The sequence below is a fragment of the Manis javanica genome, chromosome X, assembly GCF_040802235.1.
Source record: "Manis javanica isolate MJ-LG chromosome X, MJ_LKY, whole genome shotgun sequence".
In the NCBI taxonomy this organism is placed as follows: Eukaryota; Metazoa; Chordata; class Mammalia; order Pholidota; family Manidae; genus Manis; species Manis javanica.
This window is the reverse complement of record NC_133174.1, coordinates 18185001-18197549: the sequence shown is the minus strand read 5'-3', so window position 1 is coordinate 18197549 and position 12549 is coordinate 18185001. Positions and strand designations below refer to the sequence as shown.

At 38.0% G+C, this 12549-nt stretch overlaps 1 protein-coding gene across 2 annotated transcripts in view; it reads right to left on the bottom strand.

Annotated features, from left to right (window-relative positions):
* The window catches only part of POLA1 (DNA polymerase alpha 1, catalytic subunit), a 288922-nt gene that overhangs the window by 46321 nt on the left and 230052 nt on the right, over positions 1–12549 (bottom strand). For both annotated transcript variants that reach the window (XM_017671042.3, XM_017671038.3), the window contains exon 36: positions 12192–12288. In XM_017671042.3, the coding sequence (XP_017526531.2) occupies positions 12192–12288 (97 nt within the window). The remainder of the gene's footprint in view (positions 1–12191; positions 12289–12549) is intronic.

Below are 12549 nucleotides of genomic sequence, written 5' to 3'. Positions count from 1 at the left end.
TCAGTTTAAAAATTAAATCTGCACCATAATTGCAGAGGCAAGGACGAAGCAAAAACACTTAACTTCTAACCATTAAAGGCTATTCTGAAATGGCAAAGACAATGGGTATAAAACAAAACAAAAACAAAAAATCAAGGAGATGCACGAGAGGCAAGCGCTATCTCATGGCGAGGGCACAAACACTTCTGAGAAGAAATGCTATCACAACCGAGTTAAGGCAAATAGGAAATGACAGAGACATTAAATTCTGAGCTAAGTAAATGAGCAAAGATTCCCAAGAGGGAGAGAACATGCAATTTAAAAATGATCCCAAACTGCTAGAGAAAAGTAGTGGAGTTGGACTAACCCTCTTTAAATCCCAAATATTCTGGGAGCATGAAAATTGTGGATGACTGTAAACCCTCTAATTTGCTTGAAGCAAGCGGGGCTGGTGTTTTCCTATCTTTCACTGATTTTTTTAAAAAGTTACATTTATTACAAATTTTAGCTGGTATAAAAAAGCCAGAAAGTCAATAACTGATAAAACTACAATGAGTTCTTCCAAAAGGCTTAAGGAAAAAACCAGAATATTGTGTGTTTCTCAGATGACCAACCTTTTTAATGTTTAAGGCTGCATTTTTAAAAGAAGTAACTTCTATGCATTCTAACTGGCTGATTCAATACACTTCCAGTGAAAAGCGCTAATTTTGAAGGGAAGAAAATCTAGCATATCTACCAAGTGCTTTATTTAGGTCATGTTAGATTATTATAGATGTTACACAAATATCAATAATTCAATATTCCTGAAACTTATAGTACATTCTATCATGATACCGGATCTACTCTCTTCTCTGCCATGAGTATTATAAGCCCATTCCTCCTAATTAATCTGCAATTAATTCAACCAACCTCCAATTAGTCTTCTACAACATTACCCTACTTAGACAATAGAGCAGTCTCTAGACTGGGTTTTAAACCTAGGCTAAAATAGACTCCTAGAGACCAAAAATGGTTCTGGGATTTCTCCTTGTAATTTAAATGTCATATCTAATTTGCTGTCATGACTATTGTTTCACTGTGCAATTTGTATGTCGTTTTGAATGGTAACGGCATCATAGCTTTATTGAATTAAACCTTCTGTCTTTATTTAGGGTCTGATGTTACATGTTTGCAAGTGTATGTTTATGTCTCAAAAGCTGCTTTTGACATCAGGTAGTAGTAGAAAAGATTATGCTCTTCTGATACATTAGCTCCTAACTTAGTAAATATAAACAGACTGGAAAAAAAAGTCCTCTTCAAACTCAAGAAACAAAATTTTAAATAACAACAATGAAATTATTATTATTATTTTCGCTTTTAAAGACAGATAGCTTTATCAGCCATTATAGAAGGCCTGGTTGTTCTGCAACCTAAATGCTCTGATTGTCAAAACCTATTAATCAATTTGTTCCTAAGAAAGAAATGCCCTTGCTGTTGACAGTTTTTGTGATACCTACCTCAAACATAAATTATTCTTACTCCAATTCACAAGTAGAAAGAAATTCAACTGTTTCCCAACTTTAACTCATAAGGAACAAAGGCCATCTTACCTATATCATAATACTCAGTTTAGTGTTGGTCTGTCTGTCTGTAATTGTCCTTCTTGTCCTGGCCTAGGGGTTCAAGTTCTAAACTAAAGTCAGGACTAAGTCTAACCATGGCAAGCCTTCCAGTAGACCACTGGAATAGCCTTTTAGGTAATTTTTTGTGCATGAAATTTCATAAAGTTTTTACTGGATAATTACACTTCCTGATTTTGTAATTAGTGGAAGTACATGCAATTACATAATAATTATGATAGTAATTACGTAATTAAGATGTATAATTATGTAGTAAAAAACATCATGGAAATAAAACCATCTACTGTGTAAGCACAATACATTTTAAAAGTAAATTTACTAGCTCAGCTGTTTAAAGATACTTTTCTTCAAAATAAAGTGATTAGCTCACATTATGGTCTAACTGCTTGAAAACTGTTTAATATTTTTCCCTCGCTGGTGACTGGTGACAGAAGTATATTTCTTAAAAGTACATGAAAAAAAAAATCTTAACAGGTCTTTCCTACTCTCAACACCCCAAAAATGACAATACGTTCTGCAAGTGCAGACCACCCATGAGTGTCATCACAAAGATGCTGCAACATCGATGCCCTTGTTTGTACTGCTGCACTTGTCACTCCAAAAGGGCAAGCAACCTGCTGCCCACTGAAAAACTGTAAAAGGAAAGGATTTTGTAAAACTAATAACACATCTGTTACCATCACGTGCCTGCAGGTCCATTTACACATAAAAGTACAGAAGTTGAGTGCATATTTACAGAAGTGGGCTAAAAGGAAAGGCACATTATTAGAATCCGGGAAGTTTGCTGCCCAAATATATGGCAATGGTCATGTACTACTTTAGCTCTCCTAATGATGACGACAGAAAATGCCGAGAAGACACCTCCTCTTAACGGGCCATGCAACTACAGTGACAATTTCGTGCAAAATGTAGTTTCTCTTCTGCCGCATTGTAAAGTCATCTTTAGTTAAAAAACAAAGCAAAAAAAAAAAAAAACTGGCAGTATTCAGAGAGAAAAAAAAAGCAGTAGGAAGGAGCTCCATGCTGCCATTTGGAAAATATCAATGTTGTCATTCATTCTTGTACCAAGCATAAAAATAGAACAGAAAAGTCAGGAACAGTAGGAAAAGTAAATTCTCAAGCACACTTTTTAGTAGCAAAATAAAAGAAATAGAATCTTGTTCTCATTTCAAAAAAATTCTAGTTCAGTGCCTTGAAATCTGAACAAACATGCTAAATCCATATTGTAATGAAGCCCAGAATGCAGTGACTGGGTGAAACTTTATGCCAGGTATGTGCAGAGTGGCCCCTACATGAAGTGGGTGTAGAACTATATTCCAGTTCCCTTTTATAAGCCACTAATCTTGAGAAGCTGAAAGCCATTTTGAAAATCCTAACTTACCTCTCCTTTACTTTTCTTCTTAGTTAAGAAGAAATACATTGGAAGAAGTCATGCTTTTTTCTCCCATCCCCTAGGCCTTGCCAGCCACCATGTTAAGCTTAATTACAGAATACATTTCAAAAGACCAGGCTGCCTTTCCCATTCTACCTTAAACTTGGGTAGGCCTTCCGTAGTCCACTCATCTGTCATTTTAAAGTTTTGCCAAAAGGATGGCCCTCATGAATGACTGAATAAAAAGGATGTTGGTTTTAGTTATTAAGAGGGGAGTGTCCTAGATCTGTGCTTCTCAAAACATTAATGTGCCCAGGAACCACCTGGGAATCTTGTGAAAGTAGAGAGGCTGATGCAATTGGTGTGAGGAAGACCTGATATTTTGCATTTCTAACAAGTTCCCAGGTGATGTCCATGCTGCTGGTATGTTGTTCACACTTCGAGTAACATGGTCCTAGGTTTGACTTGGAAAAAAAATAGATGGAGAAAAGAAAGTTGAGTTCATCTGTATGTTATTTTCTCCCTCAACCGCTAATTTGAACAATTTTTTCCAAGTTGAGTAAAATATTTTTTTTGTAAAGTTTCAGTGCCTGTAATTTGTTTCTTGCTATAAACACAGTACATGCTTAGTTTGTGTAACTTGGGAAGTACCTCCAAGTATAAAGGAGAAAATAAAAATGATCTATAATCTACCCAGAGATAACAACTGTAAATAATTCTAGTATTTCTTACTAATTTTTCTACCTTGCATATGAGAAACCACAAGTTAGAATCATAATGGTTACTCAGTTTTGGATTTCGAACATCATAGTGTTAGTATTTCCCTAAGTCATTAAAGGTTAAAACTATCTGGTATCTAATACCACCACCACCACCACAAGCTCAGGATTATGTATGTAAGCCACTTCTCCTATTATCGAAATTCTTTTATGTTTCTACAAACACTCCCTAACCATAAACAGATAGCTAACTATATTGTGAATTACCACATTAAGAGTTCCCCATGATCAAAATTCACTTAAACTAATCAAAGGAACAGTTAAAAAAAAAAAAGCTCAGATCATTTTTATTTTTAAGATAATGAAACAAAAGGAAAATGGAATTTAAGTTATCCATTTCAAAATCTACTTTTCTAAAGAAACCTTTTTTACAATAAAAAATGTAATTTTAAGAAGAGGGAATTGGTGCTGAAGTGCACCTGCACCTTTACTTTCATGTATTGGGTGGGTGTGAATTGTTTGCGTGCTGTACTTGTTATTAGTTATAAAAACTCAGAGAAGGCTCATTTCTAATATTCAACAATGTTTTCAGTAGGACAACCCACGGGTTTAAAGTGATACACAAACTGGATCAGATAGGGTCTCTCTGACACAGCCTTCTTTTTAATGCCTTGTGAGGATTTAAGAAAGTAGAATGTCAAAGAATGTCACTGGTTTAAAGAGGACTCCAGTGGCTCTTCGCTACTTTTATTTCAGTACTTCCAGCAATGAAAAAACTCCCGTTTTCACTTTAGCAGTTCAGGAAATAGAATAGGAATCCTTAACATTGAAAAGGGACCGGTCTTGGGACCCTCAGAAGTCTCCAAATATCCACATATACTAAAGCTTATAATTTCTTCCACAAAACTCTTATTTTCTGGCTAAAAAAAAAAAAAAATCATTTTTTTTAGATTCCCTCACGTTTCACTACTGGCTGTCGTCTCTTTCTTGGGTCACCATATTCCACCAAGTAATACAATCATTACGACATCACAAGTGTAACTAGCTAAGGGAGAAGCAGGAGAACAAGACCTTACTGCAGGGTGGGTAAGGGGCAGTTGGTCTGGCTCACTCACTAGTTAAGTGGCTTGACGTTCTTTTGATTCAATTCTAATTTAGCATCAGTAAAATGAGAGAGATACCTGGTCGTCTGTCTTTAGCATCACTTGCAAAGAGTTGAAACGACAGACTTTATGGTATGTGAATCACTCCAAGCAATACAGGAAGTTCTATAATTTTACTGCACATTGCCTTCCATTGACAGCCTGAACTATTTCCTAGGACTAATTCCTCCAAAACCCTTGAAATTGCTTGTGTGGCCTTATTTTCCACCAAGAATTCATGCAACAAAAATTTAGTGAGCTGCCTCAAACAGAAAAGGACACATAAACAAGATACAGCCCTCTGCCTCAATGAACTCAATGTAAAAAAGCATCAAAATAATTCAGGACAAGTGCGCTGAGAAGGGCTCTCACAGGGTGCAATGGGGATGCAAAGGAAGGAAGCTTATACTCCGTAACTCAACCTTGTCATCAATATAACGGGCACAGCCCACTGCAACCTCACAGGGCAGCTGTGAGGACTTGTGTTAGATATCTGAAAGGATGAGAGGAAGCTATAAAGTAGCTTATGAAGGGACAGCCTAGTCCTGGGAGACACGGATGGCAATAACTGCCTACACATGTTACCATCAGGCATAAAGAAAAGACAGAAGGACAACAATACTGGAAACAAGTTTCAGAAGAAACACGTAAAGAAAGCAGCTGAGCACAAAGCCGGAGAGGGGAAGTGACCGTAACAGCTCACCTGGCTGACAGGAGCAAGGAGCAGAGCAACCTGGACAGGTGTTGCTCAGTATGCTGTGACACTCAAGGCCACCCACATTATTTTGCAAGAAACAGGGGTGACCCGAAGAACAGTCCTCTTAGACCTAACTGAAATCCATTGAGAAGTAGAGTTTCCTAACAGATGCTTTTCATAAGGTCAAGGTTAAAGCATCATCTTTTTGCTAACCTTTATGCTGTAGCTCCAATTCCTTTTCTCAACAGAGTCCTAAAAAATGGGGTTTCAATTCTGGCAGAGACAAATACATGTTCAAAAGGGCTTATGGAAAAATTCACCAAGAATACCATCTGTTATAGGCAGAATTGTGTCCCCCCGAAATTCATATTGAAGCTGGACTGAAATCCTCACTCTCAGTACCTGGGAGTGTATTTGGAGATAGGGTCTTTAAAGAGGTAATTAAGTTAAAATGAGGTCACCAGGATGGACCCTAAACCACCAAGCCTGGTGTCCTTACAAGAAAAGATTTGGACACAGACATATACAGGGGGACGACCAGATGAAGACAGGGAGAAAATGGCCATCTACAAGCCAAGAAGAGAGGCTTCACAAGAACACACCTTACCGACACCTCAATCTCAGACTTCTAGCTCCCAAATTGTCAGGAAATGCATTTCCATTGTTTGAGCCACCCAATCTGCGATACTCTATTATGGCAGGCACAGTGCCTAACACACCATCCTCCTACAAAGAGCTGATAGAGCATTAAGAGGAGATAAGCATCTGGTAAGAGAGAAGAGGAACAGAAAAAAAGTTTTTTTTTTTTTTTTTTTTTAGGAATAAGCATCAAACACTAAAGTGAAAAGGCAACTAGTGTTCAAGAGAATAAAGACAAGCCACAGACTGAGAGAAGAGATTTTGCAAAAGACCCATCTGATAAAGGGCCACTACTGAAAATAAACAAAGAACTCATAAAACACAAAAGTAAGAAAACAAACAACCTGAGTAAAAAATGAGTCAAAGACACCCCACCAAAGACGGCATACAAATGGCAAATAAGCATATGAAAACACACTCCACATCACATGTTATCAGGGAAATGAAAACTGAAAACATAATGAGACACCACCTGTTAGATTGGCTAAAATCTAGAACACCAACAATACCAAATGCTGGTGAGGATGTGGAGCAATGGGAAGTCTTATTCAGGGGGAAAACAAAATGGTACAGCCACTTTGGAAGTCAGTTTGTCAGTTTCTTAAAAAACTAAACATACTCTTAACATACAATCCAGCATCACACTCTTTGGTATTTACCCAAAGGAATTAAAAACTATGTCCACACAAAAACCTGCATGCGGATGTTTATAGCAGCTTTATTGCTTACTGCCAAAACTTGGAAGCAACTAAGATGTCCTTCAGTAGGCGAATGGATAAACTGTGGCACAGACAATGAAATATTATTCAGTGCTAGAAAGAAATGAGCTATCAAGCCATGAAAAGACACAAAGGAAACTTACAATGCATCTAAGTGAAAGAAGCCAATCTGAAAAGGATATGTACTGTATGATTCTAAATATATGATATCCTGGAAAGACAAAACTATGGAGGCAGTAGAAAGATCTGTGGTGCCAGGTGTTAGTGGGAAGGAAGGGATATGGTTGGGGGAGGCAAAGATGTTTCCTAGGGCAGTGAAACTACTCTGTATGATACTACAATGGTAGATAAGTGTCACTATACATTTGTCCAAATTTATAGAATGTCCAACACCAAGAGTGAAGCCTAAGGTAAACTAGGGATTCTGAATAACTGTGTTAATGTAGGTTCATCAGTTATAACTAATGTCCCACTCTGGTGGGGGATGTTGAGAATGGGGGAGGCTGTGCATGTGTGGGGGGAAGGGATATATGGGAAATCCCTGTACCTTCCATTCAAATGTTGCTGTGGACCTAAAACTGACTGCTCTAAAAAATAAAGTCTACTAAAAAAAAAGGCAGCTAGTGGCTCCCTTTCTTTGCTTCCAAAACAGTATGACCAGATCCATGGTTTATCTCTTAGCTGCTGCTCATTCTGTCTGTCCCCAGTGGACTCTAAGCTACTCCAGGACAGAGAGCATTGGCCAACTTTGTTCCTCTGACATATGGATTGGCACTCAAAACATAATAGGAAATATGTATGTGTTGTTTCTATGGTTGCCAAATAAAAAAAGGGTTCAGTTGAAAAAAGCAAGAGATTCTTTCTCCTGCATTTTTTAAGTGATTAAAAATTTTTTTTCTCATTTAAAAACATTTTTATATTGAGGTACATACAATAAAATGCACAAATCTTAGCATACAGCTTGATGAATTTTGACATGTGTAGATAGCCATGTAACCATCACCCAGATGAAGAGACCACACATTCTAATTTTCTTTGCCTTCACCCATTTCACAACCCCCGCCATGGCAACCACCAGTCTGCTCTGTGTCGATGAGTCTATTTCACTTTGTTGGCTCATCTGCTTTTTAGCTTCCACCTGTAGGTGAAATCCTATGGTATTTGTCTTTTTATGTCTTATTTTATTAGCATAATACCCTGTAGGTCCATCCATGCTGTCACAAATGGCAAGATTTCATTTCTTTTTATGGCTGAGTAATATTCCGTTGTATATATGTACCATGGCTTCTTTATCCATTTATCTATTGATGGACATTTAGATTGTTTTCATATCTTGCCTATTGTAAATAATGCTGTACTAAACACAGGCATGTGTGTATCTTTTTGGATTAGTGATTCTCTTTTGTTAAATGCTGGGTCGTATAGCATTTCTATTTTAAGTTTTTGGAGTAACCTCCATACTACTTTCCATAGCGGCTGCTTTTCTCCTGTGTTTTTAAGCAGACTTAATTTAGACACTTGGGTAAAGATTTGAACTGATTCATGTCTCCTCCCACTGTTCCCTTATCCCTACTCAGGCCAAGGCCCCATGGGATGAAGTAGTCAAACAGGCCCATTAGGGACTGCCGTGGTGGAAACAGATTTTTGCTTCATATATTGCCACTATGTTCCTCTAAAACTTCCTTTGGATCTATTATGCCATCTATGTACATTCTGGAGCAGTTACAGTAATAATGCCAAAGTCCCACAGACATAAGATTTTTCAAATGTTCTGTAGTTACAGTAAATATGTAGTAAACACTTCACCAAAGTGAGTAACAGTCCTTTTACCATTTTAAAGCAAAGGGAAAAATACCAAATGGGGTTAATTCACATTATGGACTAATGGCCTGTAAACCTTCGTTTGAAAGCAAAGCACAGGAAAAAGCTTTGACAAGAGCTACTTTCCACCATAAAAATAAATAAACCTCTTTCAAATAATTTATACATGTCTTTTTCCAAGTCAAATTGCCAGTTTCAAACAAAAATTAAAACCGCCATCCAGTTATAACCTGTTAGATATGGACTTTTTAATGGAAATGGTTAAAACAGTCTCAGGGAAGGAAATGTTGCTAGGGACTGACAGTAAAGGAGAGTCTACAGTAAATAGTTCACATGCCAGCTCCAGGGCACTTGTTGACAGACAATACTTAGATTCCATTCTCAATAATATAACTGTGTGTAACGACTGTCATTTTTCACAGGACTCTCAATGTTAACATCTATTGATGTTCTGATCTTGGTCCAAATCGAATACATCTATTTGCTCTCTGGATCCCACAAATTTTCAACTCATTTTTATGGCAAGTCTCCCTTGAAAAGCAAATCAGGAGAGAACATTAGAACATTTAACTCCAACTTATGAAGTAAGAAGTGAATTGTATTTATTTATTTATTTATTTTTATTTTGGTATCATTAATCTACAATTACATGAGCAGCATTATGTTTACTAGACTCCCCCCATCAAGTCCCCTCACATACCCCATTACAGTCACTGTCCATCAGCGTAGTAAGATGCTAATAGAATCACTACTTGTCTTCTGTGCTGTACAGCCCTCCCCGTGCCCCCTCCCCACTATGTCTGCTAATAGTAATGCCCCCTTTTTCCTCCTTGGCCCTCCCTTCCCACCCATCCTCCCCAGTCCCTTTGCCTTTGGTAACTGTTAGTCTGTTCTTAGGTTCTGTGAGTCTGCTGCTGTTTTGTTCCTTCAGTTTCTTTGTTCTTATACTCCACAGATGAGTGAAATCATTTGATACTTGTCTTTTTCCACCTGGCTTATTTCACTGAGCATAATATCCTCTAGCTCCATCCATGTTGTTGCAAATGGTAGGATTTGTTTTCTTCAAGAAGTGAATTTTATGTATGTTACATTAATTTACATTTATGGACATTTCCCCTGTAATTGTCTGCCTATGGACCATAAGAAAATTTTTGTTCTCCAACTGTTCCCTATGGACCATCTATCACCTGTGTTCAATTCTCTTTTATTTAGAAACCATCCAACTGATGTGTTCAGAGCATCTAGGACAGGGGTTCTCAAACTTGGTTGCACATCAGAATTGTCTGGGTGTACTTTCTAAAAAGCTGAGCTTCCTAAACTCCACCCCATACCTTCTGAATTAGAATCTGTAGGTGTTAGGATCCACGGATTTGGATTTTTATACACCCCCAGGTGACTCTTAGGAGAGAGCTTATCTAATGTCACTTATTAGGAAACCTCTGTTCTTGGATCAAGGGCAAGCATGACCCAGTGTTTCAGTTTATATTCCACTGCTAAAAAATATTTTACCAACACTTAGCATTACCAAGTGATCTGAAAGCTCCCTGACCAAGTAAAGTTCAGCTAATTCACTCATTCCTAAACAGCATTTTAAGAAAAATAAATAGGCAAAAGGAAGCGCAAAGGAAAAAGTTTCTATAAATAAAACAAAAGGCTCTTGGAATGTTTCACGAAGTTTCTTCTCTGAGATATAAATTTTTTACCCATCCCTTGCTTTACTTTCTTGAGCCTTCTGACATGTAAAATAACCTGTCAGTAATTCACTTAGTGCAGTTTTGGCCCTGAACTCCTGAAGAGCGTATTTATTAGAAGCAAATGACAAAAAAGCATCCTGACTCTTAAACTCATGAAATAGAATGACAGATCATGGGAGTGAACAGATTCTGTCCATACTTCTCCCCTTATGCCAAACCAGAAGCTTCCAAGGGCCTCTCTATTCTTTCTTATTTTCCGGGAGAGTAATGTACACTTCTCGATATTCTCTAAAAAGCTGGGCAAGTCTCCAGTGACTTTACAGGTCACTCCCACATGTCTCCAAGAATCTCCGGACTTTTTGAAAATTGCTGACTGTGAAAGACTGATTAAACTCCACAGGTAAGAATTCTGGAGAGGTCTGGAAGAGAAGCCTATCCCCTGGAGTCTAAGAACATCTGGGAAGGCAAGATTCAGAAAGAAGTAAAGGAGGAGCAAGTTCTAATATACCGATACCCAGAAAGAGCTACAATTCTGAGAGAAACAGAGAATCAGTACTCATTCTCTCAACTCATAATGCATTCAAGGTAAGGCCCTTGGGGCTAAAAGAGACACAGTTATTAATGATACTGCAAGTAAACATGGGCTAGACAGACATCAGCCATGAATGAAACTTTGAAAACACTGTTACTAATGTGCAGAAGAGATCTTTTCTCTATATAAATTTGCTGTGGAGATAAGATAGCCCAAGTTCTTGTTGAACATCTAAAGACCAGATACTAATACCCGAAATCAATGCCTCCATCAGTCATAAAGTGTTTATATTCAAGGATGGACAGAAAAACCAGGTAAGTCAAGGCATTTTAAAAGTGATTTATAGCCTATCTTGTAGATGGAAAAATGGAAGTCAATTATGACTAGAACTGAAAACAGTTAAGACCAAATCAAGGGCAGCATGGGATTCTTATGGGAAGAAATTTGGCAGTACTAGGTTTCTCTATGCCCCTGAGGTTGCCTCCAACCCTAATACCAACCAAGAAAATATTGAATTGATAGTCACTGACAAACAACATAAACACTCTGCAGGTGACTAATAAATAAATGTATAGATTTATCTTTTGTATTTTTACAGGTAATAGGAAAGTTGTCAATGTGGTTTTCAGGTAGACGAAAAAAAATCCAGGCACTTGTCATCACGACATTTTCAAATACTTTGTTATGTAACAAAGCTTTCCCCAGACCCATTAAAGCCCCACAGTGCCTGCAAGTCTTGTGTGAGGGTTACAGGCAGCACCTGATCATCTGGGCTAAGGTGCCTATACACACTCTTAGGATGGAGTCAATAAAAGAACTCCACCCCATTCCTCTCTTTCAAAATGAACCTAGGCTTTTAGTGAACAGCAGACACACACTCCAGGTCTATTTTTTTAGTGGTAATATCTGGTTTTTGTAGGTCCAATGATCACGTTGCCTATGCTTACTTTATTACAATTACTAAACTCTATAGAAAATACCATTTTCAAAATATAGCATTTAAAGAGTCCTTTTTGTACTGTTCCTCCCCAGAGCCCTGCTTTAAGAGAGAACAATGTGAGACAGGCTGTGGGGGCCAAAGCCAGGGATTCCTGCGCTGCCGCCCCTCATGCAGGCAATGCCTGGGCTCACGACGGCCCCCACGGCCTGCTTCTGAGACAGCAGTGTGATGCTGCCTGAACAGCCTGACAGTAGGTCTGGCTTTTATGATGCAAATTTCCACTTTAAACTCAAAGGTAATTACAGTATTTTAACGTACCTTTCTCATGATCGGTAATAAGTTTCTCCAGTGCACAGTCCACATCAAAAATGTAGCGGTAAAAGCACAGCTGGGTGTACAGGGACTTGTCAGAATACTGCAATAGAACAGAAAATAAATGAATACTACTACTGGGGAGGGGAGCATTGGAGATTACTCTCAACAGAGTGTATTCCCTATTTTCGACTTCCATATCAAGCAGCTTTTTTCTTTTTAAATGAAAGGGGGTGAGTAAGAAGAGCCTCACACTGATGGTTGTTCCCCCTCCAATAGCATGCACACCTTTCATAATTCAGAATAAATCCTGCCACTTCGATCATAGATTACTACTTGCGAAGCTGCAGACTGATTACCCCTG